General features: G+C 39.6%; 1 protein-coding gene across 9 annotated transcripts in view; it reads right to left on the bottom strand.

Annotated features, from left to right (window-relative positions):
- ndst3 (N-deacetylase/N-sulfotransferase (heparan glucosaminyl) 3) overlaps window positions 1-21,327 on the bottom strand; it is a 417,173-nt gene that overhangs the window by 61,091 nt on the left and 334,755 nt on the right. For 7 of the 9 annotated variants that reach the window (XM_069926585.1, XM_069926582.1, XM_069926590.1 and 4 more), the window contains one exon: window positions 16,127-16,183. The exons of the other annotated variants lie outside the window; for them this stretch is intronic. In XM_069926585.1, coding sequence (XP_069782686.1) covers window positions 16,127-16,183 — 57 coding nt within the window. The remainder of the gene's footprint in view (window positions 1-16,126; window positions 16,184-21,327) is intronic. 9 annotated transcript variants of the gene reach the window in all.

Raw genomic sequence — 21,327 nt, 5'->3', positions numbered from 1 at the left:
TCTCTGAGTTTTTTTACATTTGTTGTGTTTACATTTCTTTATTTGTTGACTTGTAGGCTGTCTACAGTTTTTTTTGCATTACCAATTGGTGCTAATTATGCTTCTCCTGCAGGGAAAGGAATCTTGGGGTTGTATGCGATGTCATGTATGTACTCTGACAACAAATCTGAAATCTGAATCTGAATCAAAACCTGCCTTGTCTCATAACTTCACCCTCTTTTCCCCCACCTGGAGATAAGAAAAGGGAAGGGGTTCCATGGCTTGAATATTGAGAATTAGAAGAGAGGCAAAACAGTAGGCTCTTGGCACTAGTAATAACTTTAATGGTGCCACATGCTAGTGATGGACAGGCATGGCTGAGGAGCTGGTGGAAGAGGGGAAGGGATTCAGGCTATTGAATCATTGGGATCTCTTCAGCAGAAGAAATGACCTGAACAAGTGGGGGATTAATTTGGTGGGAGAGGGTTGCATGCAGATCGGCAGGGGGTGGGGTCCAGAACAGATACAGTGAGATGGCACCGAGATGTCTATTTCAGTATCAGGAAAGACTTGATAGGCTGGGCTTCTTTGCATTGGAGTGGAGGAGCTGAGATGGACATGACACAGCACTATAAAATACAGAGGGGCTGACTGGTTATCAGGGTAGGCATTCCTCAAATAGACTTTTCTGTGTATGCCTCCCTCAAGGGAAATAATGAGGGATATAGGTTGTTTTAGATAGTGAGTAACTTCTCCCATGCCTTAAAACTCATGGTATGTTTATGAGGTACGAAGTAATGGGGTTGAAGCAGAGCTGAGGAAGATTTTCTTCACTGAGAAGGTAGTGGAGGCAGTTACTCTCTGACATGTACAATAAGAACAGATCAATACACAAGTCACGGAGGCATAGAAGGGTGCAGACCAAGTGTCTGACATGGGATGAGTACAGATGGGCACTTAATGGGTTGTTATAGGCATAGTGGGTTGAAAGAAACATAGACTGCAGGTGGAATCTTGAGCAAGCAATGAACTGCCGGAGGAACTCAGCAGGGCTGGAAGTATCCACGTGTAGAAATGGGGGGTGGGGTAAAAACACAAATGTTTTTTTTATTCAGGCTTCTGCCTACATTTTACCATACCTTGATGAACGGCTCAAGCCCGAAACATTGGTTATGTATCACCCAATTTATATTGCTCCTTATTTTCCATTGATCTGAAAGCTGCCACATAGATCTCTGCAGTCGTTTATCTGATCTGCCTTCTCTTTCTGCGAGACTAAACAAGACTCAGTTTTGATACTGCATTGTTAAACTTAAACTAGGGTAATGCTGCGTTGTGTATGGAACAGAATGCCTAGAGGCCAGAGTTAATCTCCAGTTTTGTTTGGATTTTATTATATGATTCATTTGTGCATTTCATGTCAATGGAAGTTCAGCTGTCTCAGGTACATACGTGAATCACATGGTGAAACTAATTGCAGTAATGAGGGTCGATATAAGATGGACTGGTTGATATTGCTATTGTTGGAGCTGATTATTTTTCAAGCTTTGCTTATATTTGACAAAACTAAATGGGCTTTATTAAAATCGTATTACTGTTACTCGAAGCACTGCAGAAGGAAAGTAAATTAGATTGAAAATTAGATGAACTTCTTTGCAGCTGTACGATTCTTCACAATCATTTGTTTTTGCCTGAACAGCTCAGACACTCCAGCATGGAGCAGGGAAGGAAAAGAAACATTGATCTGTTTAACTCAGTGCTATTTTGAATGCTTGAATACTAAACTGATGGCGCAGCATTTGTTTGTGTTGGGCATCACCAGTTCTGTCTCCTTCAGTGTACGTGGGCTTGTTGGACCTGTCCCATATTCAGAGATGCTGGAGGAACTCACCCGGTCTTTTAGCATCCATAGGAGGTAAAGATATATTACACCATGGTATATTTCAATGTCAGGGCTCAGGTCTGAAACGTCAGCAATATATCTTTACCTCCTTAGGACTCTGCGAAACTGGCTGAGACCCTCCAGCATTTCAGTGTTTTGATTACAATCGCAGGGTCTGTAGACCTTTGTGTTTCACTGTCCTATAGCCCGTGATTAACAACACATGAAACGGACAAAGAAGCATTGAAGAAGCAGAGGGGCGGCACAGGTAGAATAGTGGTTAGAGCAGCCATTCTCAACAGGGGCCCGACCGTCTCCCTGGGGGCCACTGCCTACTTAAATAAAAAGCCTTGTTTTCTTTTCACCTCACATAACATAAATATTTTATTTATGTTTCTTAAGGTAGTTGGTAGCAGTACAGAAGAAACCTAAATGACTGCTTTGCAGGGAAGGGGGCCCATAAACTTTGAGCAGAGTCCAAAGAGGGCCATAGCCAAAAGCAGGGTTAGAGCAATGCCTCGACCTAGGTTTGAATCCTGGCACTGTTTGTAGGTTCTCCCCGTGTCTGCGTGGGCTTCCTCCGGGTACTCTGGTATCCCTCCCCATTCCAAAGATGTACAAGGATAATGTGTCATAAGAGTTGTTTTGGGTGGTGCAGGCTCAAAGGCCAGAATGGCCTGTTACCATTCTGTATTTCCAAATAAAATGTGCTTCTAACTGCCCCATGAACTCATGTGGTCTCACCCTTTCAGAGATTTTTCCAATGTTCTTTCCATTCATTCAATGCCTTCTCTGCCACTGAACAGGATTCTCTTTTCCAGTTCTGCCGAAGGTTTCAGACATGAACATTTAGCAGTTTCTCTTTGCACAGTAGCTGCATGACCCCTGAGCATTTTGTTTATCTTATACCAACGACTGGTGTCCTGAAGAAAGGTGGATGCTGGCAAGTGGAAGTTATGTCCAGACTTTCCAGAAGAAGGCCTTAGAGGAAAATATCAGTAAAAAGGCACAGGTAGGAGCAGGTGAGTTCAGGAAAGTCCTTTTGTAATTTCCCAGAGTGGGCTGTGGGAATGGCAGCCAGGTCTGGATCCTTGGAACCAAGTACCATAACCGGGATTCGAGAGGGTGCTGAGGGCAAGAAAGGCTCCCGAAGAGCCTCAGGCGCTAAAGGTTTCCTGATCGTGTTGGAGGTTTGGATCTGGAGCTTGGGTTGCTGATGGATCAAACAGGAGTCTGTGTGGCTGCAGAGGCTGTGGGACCACTGGAGGCGAATCCATGCTCACTCAGAGTCTCTGAAGTGACTTTCTTTTTTTCCCTCTGTCTCTCTTCCTTTAAAGCAGGGGTGTCAAACTCAAATTCACGGAGGGCCAAAATTAAAAACTTGGACTAAGTCGAGGGCCGAACTAAATATTTATTTAAATTTTTCAACAACATCTGCATGTTTTCTCTTCTTTCAACATATGTAATGTTAAACTTTAGGATATAACTTTAGGAGGATAATGTTACAGGTCAGGAGTAGGTAGCTCAAGTTCACCCTTTGCTTGACCTGAGGGAAACCTATTTGGTCCCTGTGGAGATGTAGTCAGCATTCACAGGCTGTGTCCATTTTGGCCTGCATCAGGACTCAGCATTTCCTGCTCACTCCTCAGGCTCTAGCCTCTATTCACCCTCGACCCACCATCCCTCTACCTGACCAGTCCTTTACCCAACCTCTATTCACCCCTCACTCCACTCGCTCTGCCTCTACCCACCCCATCCTATACACGCCCCTCTATTGCCTCTCCCCTCAACCTGTTCCTCCCTCTACCCGTCTCTCACCCTCTAATCACCCCTCCCCTACTCGCCCTACCCCTCCCCTTTTACCTCTTCCCTATCCACCCCTCCTTCTACTCATCCCTCCCTCTAACTGCCCCTCGCACCACCATAACTTCCCCTGCCCATTACTCCTCACCTACACCCTCTGCCCACCCCTGCTTACCCACCCACTCAGGCCCAGCGCGCTGCCGATCAGCCTTTGTGGACAGCCACCATCTCTCTCTTCACGTGCAGTCCGAACCAGCCGTCCCTGGGGTCTGCGCGGGTGCAAGCGCTGAAGGCCGTGGCGACCGGGAGAAGTGCGCTCGTGCTGCGGAAGGGCCGTCCGGTGCCAGTCGCGCGGGGCTCGCGCTGCCCGGGGGCCGTGCGCAGCCTGCCATGCCCGTTGCGCCGACAGGAAATCACAGGCGCTCGCCAATCCGCCGCACCGCTCGACAGGTGGGAGAAGTGACTGGTTGTGCGGGGAGCCTTCCAACTGGCTTGCCGGCTGATGACATCAACAGACTTCTCGTGTTACAATTTCTCGTGTTACAATGGGGAAGGATGTGCAATGAAGGGGGAGGATGGTGGGGATGACATTACCAAAAAACAGCATCGGCTCTCGCTGCAGGGCGGGCCACCTCTAATACATTTTTAAAATGATCTTGCGGGCCAAATATAATTATATCCGGGCCAGAGTTTGACATGTGTGCTTTAAAGGGTGCTGGACAATGCTCATTAAATTTACATTTAGAAGTACAGTACAGCAATGGCCCCTTATGGTGCACAAGCCCATGTTGCCCAATTGCACCCCATTAACCTACACCCCTGGTACATTTCAAATGGTGGGAGGAAACCAGAGCAAACAGGGAAAACCCAGGCAAACACAGTGAGAATGTACAAATTCCATACGACAGTGCAGGATTTGAACCCGGTCTTGATCGCTGACACTGTAACGGCATTGCGTTAACTGCCATGCTCACCGTGCCCCCCTCATGGCCACTCTTTGTCTGCCTTATAGCAGGCAGAAGGCAATTTCATGTAATATTACATGTTCTATCCTATTACATGACAATAAAGGAATCTTGAATCTTGAAGGAGGGAGGGTTGGCGTTGCTGGTCAGAAAAAATGTAACAGCAGTGCTCAGACAGGAGAGACTAGAGGGCTCATCTACTAAAGTTTTATGAGTGGAACTGGTGAATGAAAAAGGGTTGACTTCTGGTAACTTCTGGTAACCTCAGCCTGCTTCCCAATTTGTCCTTCAAGTAGGTTTTCAGTTGGTGGTATGCAAACACTGTACCATGAGTTATTCCATATTTGTACTTCATTTGTTCATATGATAATAAATTATTTCCCAAAAAACAATTTTCTATTCTTTTAATACCTTTTCTCTCCCATTCTCTAAATGAAAGGTTATCTATTGTGAAATGGATTAGTTGATTTTGCATCAATAATAATTTTGGTAGTTGGTAATTTGTTTTTTTCCTTTCTACGTGAATCTATTTCAATATGTCGAGTAAATGGTGCAGTACTGGTGAACTTCTATATTGCACCAGTTTTTCATCTCACTTATAAAGTTCTGGTACCTTCTTATTTTATCTAGCTCTATCTTGGTCCAATCTGGTTTTTCCCTTGTTTTATAAAAATCTGATAGCTATCTTAATTGTGCTGCTCTATAATAATTTTTAAAGTTTGGTAACTGCAAACCTCCTTGTTTGTACCATTCTGTTAATTTATCTAGCACTATCCTCGGTTTCCCCCCTTTCCATAAGAATTTCCTTATTATTCTCTTTAGTTCATAGAAGAATTTCTCTGTTAATGGAATTGGTAACAATTGAAATAAGTATTGTATATTTGGGAAGATATTCATTTTAATGCAATTTACCTTCGTATCAGTGTTAGTGGTAAATCTTTCCAATGTTCTAACTCATCTTGTAATTTCTTCATTAATTGGCTGATAATTTAATTTGTAAAGGTTGCCTAAATTATTATCTAATCTAATACCTAGGTATCAGATAGCTTGTGTTTCCCATTTAAATTGTGATTCTTTTTTAAACTGTGTAATCCGCATTATTCATTGACATTGCTTCACTTTTATTTGCATTGATCTTGTACCCCGATATTTCTCCATATTCCTTCAATTTCTTATCTAGTTCTTTTATTGATATTTCTGGTTCTGTTAAGTATACTGTGATGTCATCTGCAAATAAACTGATTTTATATTCCTTCTCCTTTATTTTTATCCCTTTTATTTTATTTTCTATTCTCATCAGTTCTGCCAATGGTTCTATTGCTAAAGCGAACAGTGAGGGAGATAGTGGACATCCCTTCCTAGTTGACCTGCTTAATTTAAATTGGTTCGATATATATCCATTTACTGTCACCTTCGCCAATGGTCCCTTATATAATGTTTTAATCCAATTAATATATTTCTCTGGTAGGTTGAACCTCTGTAATACTTTGAATAAATAACTCCATTCTACCCTGTCAAAGGCTTTCTCTGCATCTAAAGCAACAACCACTGTTGGTATATTATTTCCTTGGACTGCATGGATTAAGTTAATGAACTTACAGGCATTGTTCGTTGTTCATCTTTTCTTAATAAATTCAGTTTGATCTAGTTTTACTATTTTTGGTACACAGCTGGCCAATCTGTTTGCTAATAGTTTTTATATTATCTTATAATCTGAGTTAAGTAGAGATATTGGTCTATACGATGCTGGTGTTAGTGGATCTTTCCCCATCTTTGGTATGACTGTAATTATTGCTGTCTTACATGAATCTGGCTAGTTTTGTGTTTCTTCTGTCTGGTTCATTACTTCCAGGAGACGAGGAATTAATAACTCTTTAAATGTTTTATAGAATTCTATTGTGAGTCCGTCCTCTCCAGGTGTTTTATTGTTTGGTAGCTTTTTTAATATATCCTGTATTTCCTCTATTTCAAATGGTTTTATCAATTCGTTTTGCTCCTCTTCTTGCAATTTCAGTAGTTCAGTTTTAGATAAAGACTCACCTATTTTGTCTTCTTTCCCTTCGTTCTCAGTTCGGTATGATTGTTCATAGAATTCCTTAAAGTTTCATTGACATATAAAATTATGTAATTTGTTTGTCCTTTTTCCTTGATGACAATACAGATCTTTTAGCTTGTTCTGTTTTAAATTGCCAGGCTAGTATTTTGTGCATTTTTTCTCCTAGCTCGTAATACTTCTGCTTTATTTTCATTATGTTCTTCTCCACCTTATACGTTTGTAATGTTTCGCATTTAATTTTTTTTCCGCCAATTCTCTTCTTTTTGTTATATCTTTCATTGTGTCCCATAATATAAATGAGTCTTTCACTGATTCCATATTTATTTCAAAGTACATTTTCATTTGGCGCTCAATAAATTCTCTAAATTCCAGTCTTTTAAGTAGCATGGAGTTTAATCTCCATCTATATGTTCTTGGGGGGATGTCCTCCAGTTCTATTGCTAATAAAAGGGGTGAAAGTTCAAATAACAATCTAGCTTTATATTCCATTTTCCTAACTCTCCCTTGGATTTGGGCTGACAACATGAACAGGTCAATCCTTGAGTATGTTTTATGTCTACTCGAATAATATGAGAGTATTGCTTCTCCTTTGGGTGTTGCCTCCTCGATATATCCAAAAGTTGCATTTCCTGCATTGATTTAACCATAAATTTGGCTACTTTGTTCTTTTTGCTAGTCTTTTGTCCAGTTTTATCCACCTTTGGGTACAAATTAAGGTTAAAAACCCCTCCTATCAATATATTCCCCTGTGTATCTACAATCTTCAAAAAAGATCTTGCATAAACTTTTGATCCTCTTCATTAGGTGCATATATATTGACCAAATTCCAGAATTCTGAATATATCTGACACTTTATCATTACATATCTCCATGCTGGATCTATTATTTCCTCCTCTATTTTGATTGGTACATTTTTATTGATTAATATAGCTACACCTCTGGCTTTTAAATTATATGATGCTGCCATTACGTGCCCTACCCAGTCTCTCCTTAATTTATTATGCTCCTCTTCAGTTAGATGCGTTTCTGCACGAATGCTGTATCTATTTTTTTCTTTTTTCAGTAAATTTAATAGCCTCTTCCTTTTGTTTTGGTTATGTATTCCATTAATATTTATAGTCATATAATTCAACGTAGCCATCGCATACTCTGTTTACACCTCATTTCTGCTTCCTCACCACCACCTTTCCCCTTTTCTCATTTTCATTTCTCAGTTTTTCTTTTTGCATTACAATGTATGACAACACTTCTAAAACATAAAATACTCCAACCACTCCCACATCTAAAATTCCCTTAACCTCAAGTGTCCCCCTCTCTGAGTCACATCTTGTCCCTTGCTGGGCAACCACAACTCCCCTCTCAATTTGGATTGCGAACCTTTTCGCAAGTGTCTATTAATTTCGCAGTGACTGTTATTCTCTCCCACCCAACCCTCTCCAGCAAAGACTTTTATCTTCACATTAAAACAAAGCTCCCCCTCTTTTCTTCTCTTTTCCCCCCTCTTTCCCCCCACTCCCTTACTTCCCTTTAGTTCTTACTTATACATTATTTTTATATCTTTATATGTAGTTTGTCGTCGTTCTTCATTCTTGTTACATCCCTTCATCTCTCTTTCTCTCCTGCAGGCAGTTTGTAAATTCTCGTGCTTTCTATGGATCCGAAAACAGTCTGTTTTGCTCCTGTGGGATAACTATTTTAAGCAACGCTTGATATCTTAACATAAATTTATAGCCTTTTTTCCAGAGGATCCATTTTGCTCTGTTAAACTCCTTCTTCTTCTTTAGGAGTTCAAAACTCATGTCTGGGTAAAAGAAAATTGACCCTTGTACTCCAATGGTTTTTTTGTCTTCTCTAACTTTATTCCTTGCCTTCTCCAATATATTTTCTCTTGTCGTGTATCTCAGAAATTTTACTAAAACGGATCTTGGTTTTTGTTGTGACTGTGGTTTCAGGGGTAGTGTTCTGTGTGCCCTTTCTATTTCCATTCCTTCCTTTATTTCTGGCATTCCCAGGACTTTTGGGATCCATTCTTTAATAAATTCTTTCATATTTGTGCCTTCTTCATCTTCCTTTAGACCCACTATCTTTATGTTGTTTCGCCTACTATAATTTTCCATTATATCCATCTTCTGAGTGAACAACTCGTGACTCTTTAACTTTTTAGTCACTTTCTTCCAATTTTCTTCTTAAGACATTCACTTCCATTTCTACAGCCATTTCTCGTTCTTCCACATTTTCTAATCTTTTCCCTACTTCTGTTATGACCAGTTCTATTCTACTCACTTTTTATTCTGTACTTTTCATTTTTCTTTTCATTTCACTAAATTCTAATGTCAACCATTCTTTTAATGCTTTCATTTGTTCTTGAAAATTTTTAAAATATATGTACTGTCCATTTATTTTACCTTCTATTCTTCTGTGCAGTGCTTGGTGTTTTTCTTCTGTTGGGTTTGTGTCTTCTAATTCTCTTCCTTGTATCTGTGTCACTTCTGACTTTCTTGTTGAGCTGCTTACCTCAATTTGTTGTTTTTGTTTTCATGGCTTCCTGATGTTGGTCCTCTTCTTCTGGGCTGGTTATCAGTTGAGCCTCCTGCTTCTATTTTTCTTTCTCATCCCTCCCTTTCTCATTGCTTTCCTTTTCTTCCAGCTGGGAGCCCTGCTGTCGGGCATCTCTCAGCTGTTCGTGCTGTGCAGGTTCACCCCATAGCTGGTCCCCCCTCCCATCGGTGTTCTCCTTGTCCTTGTTGTGCACAGTTGTGCACCTCTGTTTGGCTCAGTGAGCCATTTTTGCAGTCTCGCGGTCGGGAGGTCGTGACCCTGCGGGGTCTCCACTAACCTTGGGGAGCGGGCTCCTCTGTCAAGGCGGGTCCCTGCTTCTTCATGCAGGTAAGGCCTTCTCCTTTCTCTTCTGGCATCTTTCATCTTTTTTTCCTGTTGTTTTTGGTTTTTCCTTCTTAGGTGCCATTTTCTTTATTTTCTCCACACCTTTATCTTTTATTTGTTGTGTTTTGTGAATCTGGGGCTTTGCTTTTCTTTCACCTTTTTTCTTCTTTTCTGGAGAGGGCTGGTATTCTCCTACTGACCACTACTCCATCATGTGACTCCTTTATTATTCAATGATTCAGATGAATATAACTTAGTATAATACTCTCTAAAAAATCATTTATATCCTGTAATTTATGTAATTTTTGAATGAATCTTAACAGCATTAATAATCCTTGATGCTTGCTCCATTTTCAATTGCCATGTGCTTGTTCTCATAATTCATAACATTTTTGTTTTGTTCCATCTCAATTTCTCAATCCTATATGTCTGAATTGAATTATAATGCATTGTTTTTATTTATCAATTCCAACCTCTTTTATTCAGAAGTTTTTTTTTGTAATTTCTTTTCCAAAAATTACAATTTCCTTCTCCAATTTATCTATCTCCTTAAGCTAATTTTCCTTAATTTTAATTGAATAACATTATTTGGCCTCTTAAATACGTTTTTAATGCATCCCATAAAACAAATTTATTATCAACTGAATTAACATTTGTTTCTAAATATATCTCTATTTGACTTCTCATAAAATCACAAAATTCTACATTTTTTAAATGGTGATGAATTAAACCTCCATCTATAAACTGTTTCAATTCTCTCAGAATTCAAGCATGACCTCAATAATGGTGAATGGTCCGATTCAATTCTAGGTTTATATTGTACATACTCAATCCTTCCTTGCAGATGAGCTGAAATTAAAAAAAAATCTATTCTAGAATAAGAATCAACTGATAAGAATAAAATGAATGATCTCTCTCTTTAGGATTCAATTTCCTACAAATATCCACCAAATTTAACTCTTCCATTAACATCAATATTCTTTTAGTCATTTTCGATTTCATTAAAGATTTTGTAGATTTATTTAAAATTGGATCCAAACAGCAATTAAAATCTCCTCCAATATTTCCATTTGTTTGTACCAAATTAAGAAAAGCATTGTGAATAAATTTTTCATCATCTATATTAATAAAAATCCAAGATTCTGAATAAATTTGACAAATGCCCAACACAAATCTATCAACAGGATCAATAACGGTTGATTGTAATTTAAATTGAAAGTTTTTATTAATTAATATAGCCACTCCTCGTGCTTTGGAATTAAAAGAGTTCGATGAATTTCCTGCAAAAAAAATATCTACTTTCAATTTCTTAATATGAGCTAAAACTCTCTTTCTTTTAATTGGATTATTGATCCCATTCACATTAACTGTTACATAATTCAAAGCATATGTTACCATAATATAATTTAGAAAATACTCAACTCTCCTCTCCACCCCGGGTCGTCCCAGCTCCAGGGTCAACTTTCAAAACATATCATTCCAAAGACTGAAAGCAAGAAACCCAAATAATAATAAAATAATAAAAGAAAAAGAAAAAGAAAAAAAACCCCAAAAGCTCTGATTAGGTCAGCACTAACTCCATTAATTACAACAAGTGGCACGAGGCCTTGGAAGTGGAAAGCAGAAAAAAGAGAATCTGCCTCACCTAGACAGAATATCACAATTTAATTTCAATCAATCAAGTATGATAAGCTTCTTCAAGGTCTCTTTTAACTTGATCATCATCGATTTCAACTTGAACCTCATTTGGCTGTCTTCCAGGTGAAATCCCTCCTTTTAATTTTTTTTGGTTCTCTTCCATTCTGCTTAATATTAGGCAATGAATTGGCAAATTCCAAAGTTTCAGACTCATTAGCAAAATATTGAGCTTGAAGTTGTCCATAAAAAAAAACTTTATATTCTACTGGATATTGGAAAGCAAATCTATATCCCTTCTTCCACAAAACTGACTTTGCTGTGTTTAATTCTTTTCTTCTTTTGACAATTTCATTACTCAAATCCGCATAAAAAATACTCTATTATTCTGGATCATTAAAAGGGCTTTGTTGTTTCTTGACTTTTTGAACAACCATTTTCAAAATAATTTCCCTATCTTGGTTATATCGACATTTAATCAAAATAGAGCATGGCGGTTGTCCAGGAAATGGTTTTAGTATTAGAGCTCTATGTGCTCTATCAAGTTCCAAACCATTTGGAAAATTCTCTGATCCCAAAATTTCAGGCAGCCAATTTTGAAAAAGTTGCTTCCCATGCCGTAAAATAAACTTCTATCTTGTTAACTGTAGCTTTACATTCTTCTACCTCCATATGACGTTCTTGAAAGTCTTCTTCAAATTTTTGAACTTTAATTTTAATGTTGTCAACAGTTTTATTACACTTTGCCATATCGGTCTTCATTTCAGTCATTTCTTCTCTAATAGCTCCCAATTGAGTGGTAAAATCTGCTTTCACTTCAGCAAAATTTGTATCCATTTTTTCACTAATTGAATCCATTTTTTCCAAAATGTTATCAAAAATCTGTGGATCAAGAGGTTTTGGGGTACCATAATATGCACCCATTTTATCTTGAATATATTGGCCTCCTCCTTCTTCTGATTCCTCTCCCTGTGATTGTGGCACAAGATTTTCCTCTTCCACTCCTACCTCTTCTTCTTCTTCTGGAGAAGTTGCCAGTGGTTGAAATTGCAGGTGGGCTTTCTGCTTAGCCCTCGCTTGACCTGCAACCATAGAAGAAGTCGGGTCTCCAGACTCCGACTTGGTCAATTCCGCAGTGCACATGTGCGAAGTCCCGCGCATGAGCGTTGTTTACGCAGTCAGTCCTGTAGTTTTCTTCCATGCTCCAGAGCCATCTTCTCCAGCTCCCTGAGAAGGTGGCGCTGGAGTTTGGATTCTTACCCGTGGAGGCTTTGAAGATCAAGGCTGGAGAGGAACCAGGATCAGAGGCTGATCAAGGAAGGCCCAGTTTCTTCCATCACAGTAACTTCAATTATAGATGGGTTTTTTTGCTGTTTGTGTTCTAGATTTTTTTCAGCCATCTTTTAAGTCTTCTGGAGGAATTTTAAAATCATTCAATACTTACATTTAAAAAAAAAGTCAGGTATTAATTAATTCTGTCATGAGAGGCATTTTCCATGTCTTCTCCCTATGCCATCACGCCACTTCCCCCCCACAAAGCCATGAAGACTATCCCTGAGAAGACCATTTCTCTAAATGCTCATAAATATTGTACATAAGAATCCTCTCCAAAAGTTTACCCATAATTAAAGAAAGTCACTGGTTTCTCATTCCCAGGATTCTCCCTGTTACTTTTTTTAAACAAGTGGATTACATTTGTCATTGTCCAATCCTCTGGCACCTCCACTGTGGCCAGGGAAAATACAAAGATCATTGCCAACACCCCAGCAATTTCGTTCCTTGATTCCTGGGGTTTATCTCGTCCAGTCCCGGGGACATCAATCTGAATGTTTTTAAGAAGATCTAGCACTTCCTCTTTCTTAACCTCAACGTGCACCAGTATGAGACCTGTTCTATTTTGATCTTGCATTGAACAAACTCCTTCTCTCTGGTATTCATTTATTCATTCAAGTATTCATTTTCGACCTCCGCTACCTCCTCTGCCTCTAAACACATGCTGCCTCCTTTTTCCTTAAGCAGCCCTACCTTCACTTTCATCATCTTTCTGTTCTTCACGTATACATAGAATGCCTTGGGGTTCTCCTTAATCCTAAATGCCAAGGTCCTTCGTGCCCCTTCGCGCTCTCTCAAGTGTTTTCTTTCCTCCCTGGCTTCTACATAATTCTCATAAACCCCACCTGAGTTTTGTTCCTGAACCTTATGCCTGTTTGCTTCTTCTTCTTAACTTGCTCTTTCACCTCTTTTGTCAACCACGGTTTCTTTATGCTACCATCTTTTCCTTGTCTCAGTGGGACAGACCTATCCAGGACCCCACACAAGTGGCACCACATTACGTTGGTGCTTTTCGCCAAAAGCTTCTACACCAGCTATGGCCCCCTTAGGAAACTGCTCAAAGTTTATGAGACCATTTTTTTCTGTGTAGCAGTTAAGTTTAGTTGGCTTCTTCCATACTTCTCTCCTCCCACTTACATAAAAAAACATACAAATATTTAATTACATCAGTCAATGCCCCCCCCCCCCCCTCAGTGTTCCCCACTGAGAATGGTTCATCTGCATCCCCAATTTTGATGTCATCTGCAAACTTACTAATTATGATTAACCAGTGGATGAGCACTGACTCCTGCAGCACATCACTGGTCAGTCACAAGCCTCCAATTAGAAAATTTCACCCCTCCACTTCCACCCTCTGAGTCAGTTTTGAATTCATTGGCCAGCAAACTATGCATTCTATGGTGTTTTAACTATCAGTGGTTCTCAACCTTGCTCTTTCCACTCACATACCACTTTAAGTGTTCCCTATGCCTTAAGTGCTCTGTGATTAGTAAAGGATTGCTTAAGGTGGCATGTGGGCAGAAAGAAAAATGTTTAAAAAACACTGTTTTAATCGTCCCTAATTGACTCGTTATGCGCACGGTTTCATAACTCAAAAGGAAATGGGCCAATGACAATTTTTCTCAAGCAAAATATTTCAGTAACAATTGGGTCTAGAGCAATGATTCTCAACCTTCCCTTCCCACTCATATACCAACTTAAGCAATACCTTATTAAGGCATAGGGATTATTTAAAGTGGTATGCAAATTGAAAGAAAAAAGGTTGAGAACCACTGATCCAGACTAACCTGCCATGCCAAACCTTGTCTAAAGCCTTGTTAATGTCTATACATACATAGCCCAGAGGATTGCAAAACCCAGCAGCAATAGAAATTCACCAAGACAATGCTTACTGAATCAAAGGTTGCTTTTAATTTTCTTTAAACATAATAACAAGATCAATCTTAAACTTATTACTAGTAACTTAACCTAATTTAACCCCCTTCTAATTCTAAGCACACGTGTATTTAATGTGCATATGTTCAGGAAAGTTCTCTGTTTCACTGTCCCATCATTCACTTTTCACCTCTCCAAGTTCAGCAGTGTCTGACAAATCTTATACTGTGCATAGAATTCAACATTTATAATTTCCACCAAGTTGTGGTGGTTAAAGTTAAATGATTACTGCTCAGGAAGGTTCTTGTTGGTTTCAGAGAGAAATTTGTTGCTCGTTGGACACACACAAACTGATTTCCTCCAATCAGTCACTTCATTGTCTTGCCAAAGAAACTTTCCCAATCATGGGTTTTCCAAATGATAACCTCTTCTTCCAGGTCACCACAGAGTTCCTCTTGTTTCCCTTATTTCAGGAGAAACACTCTAGCCACCCATTTCCTCTTGTAAGGATGACAAGGGCTTTTAACAGGCTGAACTCAGAACTCACAACCCGTCTTCAAAATGGGGTTTGTCAACCAGCCGGCCAGCTTGCCATTTTGCAGCCTCAACTGCTGCTGTAGAACTGACTTCTCTCTCTCTCTCTCTCTCTCTCTCTCTCTCTCTCCCCCCCCCCAAAAGAGAAATCGCTTGTTTGTTTTTTTTCCTCTCTCTGCTTGTAAAACCCAAATGACTTCTTACATGACTCCAAAGCTAATCTTTGAAAGATTTTATCAGTATCTCTGAGCCTGGACTTCATTGTCCCTACACAATAGACCAGCATTCTTCATTGCTTCTGCAAAGCCAACCGATGCCTCAACGTCTAACTTCAGCAAAGCTCTTGCATTTTAAATGAAATGTCTTTTGTGAAGTGTTACTCTGTGGAGTCTTTTCTTTGGCTTGGCTTCGCGGACGAAGATTTATGGAGGGGTAATGTCCGCGTCAGCTGCAGGCTCGTTTGTGGCTGACAAGTCCGATGCGGGACAGGCAGACACGGTTGCAGCGGTTGCAAGGGAAAATTGGTGGGTTGGGGTTGGGTGTTGGGTTTTTCCTCCTTTGTCTTTTGACAGTGAGGTGGGCTCTGCGGTCTTCTTCAAAGGAGGTTGCTGCCCGCATAACCTAAACTAAACTCCCACAATCTATTTCTTTTAAAGATATATTTTACCCATAACTATTCTAACATCCCCCCCACATAACAATACAATGTCTGCTGTCCTGTTCTCATCAATCCATTTGGTAACCTCTTAAAACACAATTTTATCAGATTCATGAGATGTGATCTCCCTTGTACAAAGCCATTGTGACTACCTCTTATCAGTTCCTGCTTATCCAAATCCTGGTAGACTGTGTCCCTCTGCATACTACTGAGGCATTGGTTTATTTACTGAAGGATAACTTTTTTAAACAAAAATAGGATTTATTCACAATAAATGTTTACAAAAGAAAAACTTCAAAGTCTCTTTGTATCTATACTTTTCCCTCACTGTGTATTGTTACATTCATTTCTATTTACGCCATTGCCACCACTGCGGCACCTTATCATTAAACCCAAACCCCCCCCAGTCCCTCCTTCATCTCAGCCCCTCAATGCCTGGTAATGGAGGACTTAAGACTGTGGTCTTTCCCCACGGCGCCTTTGCATTAGCTGCACCAAACCTCAGTGTGTCCCTCAGCACATACCTTCTGCAGCCTGGAATGTGCCTGTCGGCAGCATTCACGCACCAACATCTTCATGTGCTGGAAGATCAACAGGTTTCAGGTGCATGATTTAGTGAGAGACAATCGATACAGTGAAACATCTTACATTTAACTTGAAGAAATACTACCGTGCCAGTGTTATTCCCTGCAAGGGAATTATTTTGCACAGGCATAAATAAATAAGTATGGGTGAATATCTTAATACTGAGAACCTTACTGGTGACACCCTCCACATTTGCACTTCCAGTGTTTAGCATCACATTGCCAGGAGTGCATATCAAAATATTGAATGTAGATGATTAAGAAGTTTGGTTTTTGATCTTTTTGACAAACTCTGTGCCCTGCTGAAACTTTAGCAAAATGTAAACAATCAGTTTGTAACTGATTATCCCAATACTCTGACCAACGTGAGCAAAACAAAGACTCTCAGTACATTAAAATATGATGTTATGAAATTATGTTCTGGTTATGTCATGGTTGTTCTTTTTTAAATCACTCTTTTCAAAAAATGTCAATCTGCAAACTTCACTTCCATTATGCTGTGTGCGAACTGAGTGAAATGTTAACAGTCTTATTACAAATCTGCATACAGCATGATTATAAGCTCACACACATGACTGTAAAAATATACTGTATTACAGTAAACATGACCGCAAGCTCACATGTAAACTGCCTTTAAACCTGTACACAATACGCTTAAAAAGTGTAGCTACTTTCCTTTAACCTTCAAAAGTAATTATAATTCTGATGATAAGAGATACATTTAAATACTTGGGTCTGATTTGCATCTGGTGTATTTTTATCAACAAGTGCAAACTGCAGTGGTATGCATAAAGTTCTTCAAGTGGATTCAAATCCTTCAGCCATTGTTGACTTCGCTCCATTCTGTATCACATAAACTGAAATCAAAGTTTCTGTACATCACATTGATGTAGGCAACGTAAGATGAATGACTGTCAGTCATAAATTTAATTTAAAAACAAAATTTAGACATCCAGCAAAGTAACAGATGACCCAATTAACCTACAACCCCTGGTACGTTTCGAATAGTGGGAGGAAACCGGAGCCTCCGGGAAAACTCATGCAGATACAGGGAGAATGTACAAGCTCCCTAGAAACAGTGCGGGATTTGACCCTGGTCCTGATGGCTAGTGTTGTAAAGGTTCTGCGCTAACCAATACGCCAACCATGGTGCCCATTCTACAACTTGTGCAGAAGACCTTTAGGAGTACTCTTGCCCAGAGCTTTCATTAGTTATGGGACATTAGCATCTTGATTGGCCAGATGTAATGCCTTTTATCTGCTGATTTAATTGAGCATTGTTTCATCTATACATTGCCATAAGCCACACTCTATATGAAGCAATATCATTTCCCTCCAAACAATTGTGCTGGCAACACTGCATTACCATTAATGTTGCTACACCAGCACTAGAATTTAGTGGCCTTCCCAGCTTCAGATTTCATTGGAAGTAGTATCACAATTCATTATTAACTAACAGCAACTTGAAACACATATAAATATTCTATATCTGATCAATAATTAATCTAATATCATGTTCTACAAAGTGCAACAGAACATCACGTCAATTTTGGAAAAAAATATCCCCAAAATATTTCTGAATGTGAAAGTTCCATACATTTTCTCTCATCATTTTAATTATTATTTTTATACAAGGAAAAATCTTTTCCCCACATGTAATCATTCAAACTTCCTCAAATATGCGGCATTTGGTGATTTTACAGCAGGATTTTAATTGATATTGAAATCTGGACTCAATATCAAGCATGCTTATTGCAAAAACAACTTTACTGCTTTAAAGTTTAACACTTCAAGGCTAAATAAATTGAATATTACATCCACACTTGGGAATTTGAAGAAATCATTCTGAGCCACTCCCTTTGTTTCACGGCGCTGACCCAGTAGTAATCCACATGCATATCCTTTGGCTTGCAAACTGATGCGCAGTGGTCAATAGTGCAATACATAAACGTGTTGGAGAAATGCCTGTCCAAGGGCTCAGGGCCAAAACTTTGGTCATTGGTTACTCTTTACTTGGAGTACATCAGCGCACTGGTGGTGGTGGGGGGTGCGGGGGGTGGGGGGGGAGAGGATGCAGACCAAACCGGGTGACATCATCAGAGGGGGTGATACCAAAATGACTGTCTATAAAATTTTTGTGCAGAGCTTCAGCAGAAATTGATTGTTCTTTATAAAATATATCCCTGTAGTTAGTTATAACAACAAAAACATTTTTTTGTAAGCCCAGCTTACATGTATCAATGTACCTACAAGGCTAAAACGTGATGCTAATTTACTTTTTGAACCTTCTAATGCTCTCCGGTCAGAGCTGTCATTATTAACCAGTTACAATGACGCTTCAAATCACGTGGCTTCGTCTGCAGACGGTACAAGCACACGTTGTTGCTCTATTGCTGTTGGTGTCTTTATAGTCACTGTTTTTGTCAGATTTTCTGGTGTTTTAGCTACAATATTGTGGTAATTAGTATTTGTGAACCTATATCAGTAACTTTTTTGAGAATGAAGTAGTAATTCTAGGAAAAGAAAGAGAAAGATCAAAAAAGGTCCCACTCAGTTACTAATAATGTAAAATAATTTTGCTAGCTGTTTATCTCACTACTATTGGCATTACATTCAGTAACCTAAGGGTTAACATTTGTACAAAGAAAAAAATTACTCAGGATTTTGCATGGCCTGGTACAAGATGAGAGGTCCTTAGGATGGGGGCTGACACGACGAGTTACCGCCCTGGGTGACACCAATCCTAGTGATGCCATTGGCTGCGCGACCTGCCGAGTTTCCTTGAATGCTACCCCAGCAGCATCTGCAGGTTTCCTTGTTTTAATAGTACATTTATTCCGATAATTTGGGAGAGTTGCACACTTACTTACGAATGTCATGCATTGCTGTTATAACCATCCCATCTCAGTTTAACTCCACTCAGGGCAAATCATTGAATCAAACATTTGCAACAATGAAGAAGGAAAGTGTTCATTAAAACAACAAAATATACTCTTATTGTATATTTTATTCACTGAGATAGCTATGTCTTGGATACGCTCATGTTTACAGATTGTAGATGATACAATTCAACAACCTGCACTAATGTAACAACCTTGAAATGGTAAAACTCAACTAAAATCCTGCTCAGAAGGACAAAAGAAAACAACATTAGACATAGAGTTCCTAAATTATTAAAAAGAAGCATCTTGGGGAGGACAGATGGGTAGAATGGTATTTAAGCGGTCTACAAGATTCAGAAAGGCATAGGAAAGGTAACGCCTTTTTCCCAGGGTGGGAGTAGCACACACTAGAGAACATCTGTACAAAGTGAAGGGAGGGAAGTTTAGGAGAGAGATCAGGGATAATTTTTTTTTAATACAAAGAGTTGTGGGTGCCTGGAATTCCTTGCCAGGGCAGAATGGTGTCACAATAACAACCTTGCGCTCAACGTTAGCAAAACTAAGGAGAGGATTGTGGACTTCAGGAGGAAGTCAGGATTCCTCATTGAGGAGTCAGCCATGCAGAGGGTCAAGGAGAAAAATCCTGGGTGTTAACATCTCTGAGGATCTGTCCTGGGGCCTCTATTTCGATGCAATCACCAAGAAGCTCACTAGCACCTATACTTTGCGAGGAGTTTGAGGAGATTCTGTGTGTCTCTGTAGACTCTCGGAAACATCTACATGGGCACAGTAGAAAGCATTTTGGTTGGTTGCATGACTGTCTGGTACAGAGACGTCAACGTTCAGGACAGGAATAAACTCCAGAGGGTTGTTAACTCGGCCTGTGACATCACAGGCACCAGACTTCACTCAATCGAGGACAACTACATGAGGCAGTGTCTTAAAAAAGCAGCCTCTATCCTCAAAGACCACCACCACCCAGGCCACACCCTCTTCACTCTGCTACCATCGGGGAAAAGGTATAGGAGCCTAAAGACGAGCACAAGGACAGCTTCTTCCTCCGCTGCCATCAGATTCCTGAAAGAACTGTGGACACTGCCTTACTTAGCCATTTTTTCTTTTTCTTGCACTATTTTTATTTATTTGGTAATGTGTTTTTTTATAAATATTTGCACGTGATGCTGCCATAAAACAGTGAATTTAGTGACATGTTCATGACACTAAATTCTGAATCTGATTCTGACCATTAGGGGCATTTAAGAGACTCTTAGGAGGAAATAAAAAGAGAGGGTTACAGAAATGGGAAGGGTTTAATTTTTTAATGATAATTTAATATTGAGGACTGAAGGGCCTGTACCGTGCTGTAGTGTTCAAAGTATTAGGCAAAGACAGAGATATTTAAAGGTGATTCCACAGTTCAGCAATCAAAGGCATGACGGCCATGAATTCAGAGCATCTGAATTTATGTCTATGCCAAAGACTGATTCATTTTCTGGTCATGTAATAGTTACAGAACGTGATATTACACAAGATTTCCTTCTGGCTCTTATAAAGCAGATAAAGGATTGCCATTAACAATGAAGGGCCCAAGGAAAGTGATGATGATTTTTCAGGCTTCAAGGATTGCAGAGAACAAGGAAAGTTGGAGGCGGGGAGGGTGCCAAACCGAGCGGATAATTTGAAAGCAGGAACGAGAATTTCAAAGGTAGATAGCTATGGCGGTCTTGTTGATGAACAAGCTGAGCTCAGGCTTGAATGAATTGCACATGTGTATTTTTCTTCACAGTCTTAAACATGAACAAAGAGGATAATAACGAGACACACAGGAGACTGCAGATTTTAGAATCTGAATCATCTCATCATCAGGAGGCTCGTGTTTATGATTCCATGCAGATTCAATCACAAAAGGATAAATGTATATTTGCAAGGGACAAAGCTAGACTTCATACTTGTCATAAAGGGGGATAAAGGGGTCCCCATTGACATCTGCTCAACTTGTTCACTGCCATTGTGGGCAGGTTTGGAAAGGTGATATTAAACTTGTAACTGCACTGGAGATTCACTCTTATTGAGCTACTTCTTCAGGTGAGTGGGCCACTTGGTGGGTTGCATCTTGAAATAGACACACTAAATTCTTGTTAGGATTATAATTGAGGTGGAATTCCTCCCCACTGCATTTCAACTGTTATAGTGATGCAATAAAATGGGTGTTTTAGAAGTCACCTCATGCACACAAAATATCAACAAAATATATTCGCA

This window comes from Narcine bancroftii, chromosome 3, assembly GCF_036971445.1.
Source record: "Narcine bancroftii isolate sNarBan1 chromosome 3, sNarBan1.hap1, whole genome shotgun sequence".
Classification (NCBI taxonomy): Eukaryota; Metazoa; Chordata; class Chondrichthyes; order Torpediniformes; family Narcinidae; genus Narcine; species Narcine bancroftii.
The sequence above is the reverse complement of the archived record's forward strand: the minus strand, read 5'-3'. Positions and strand labels throughout refer to the sequence as shown.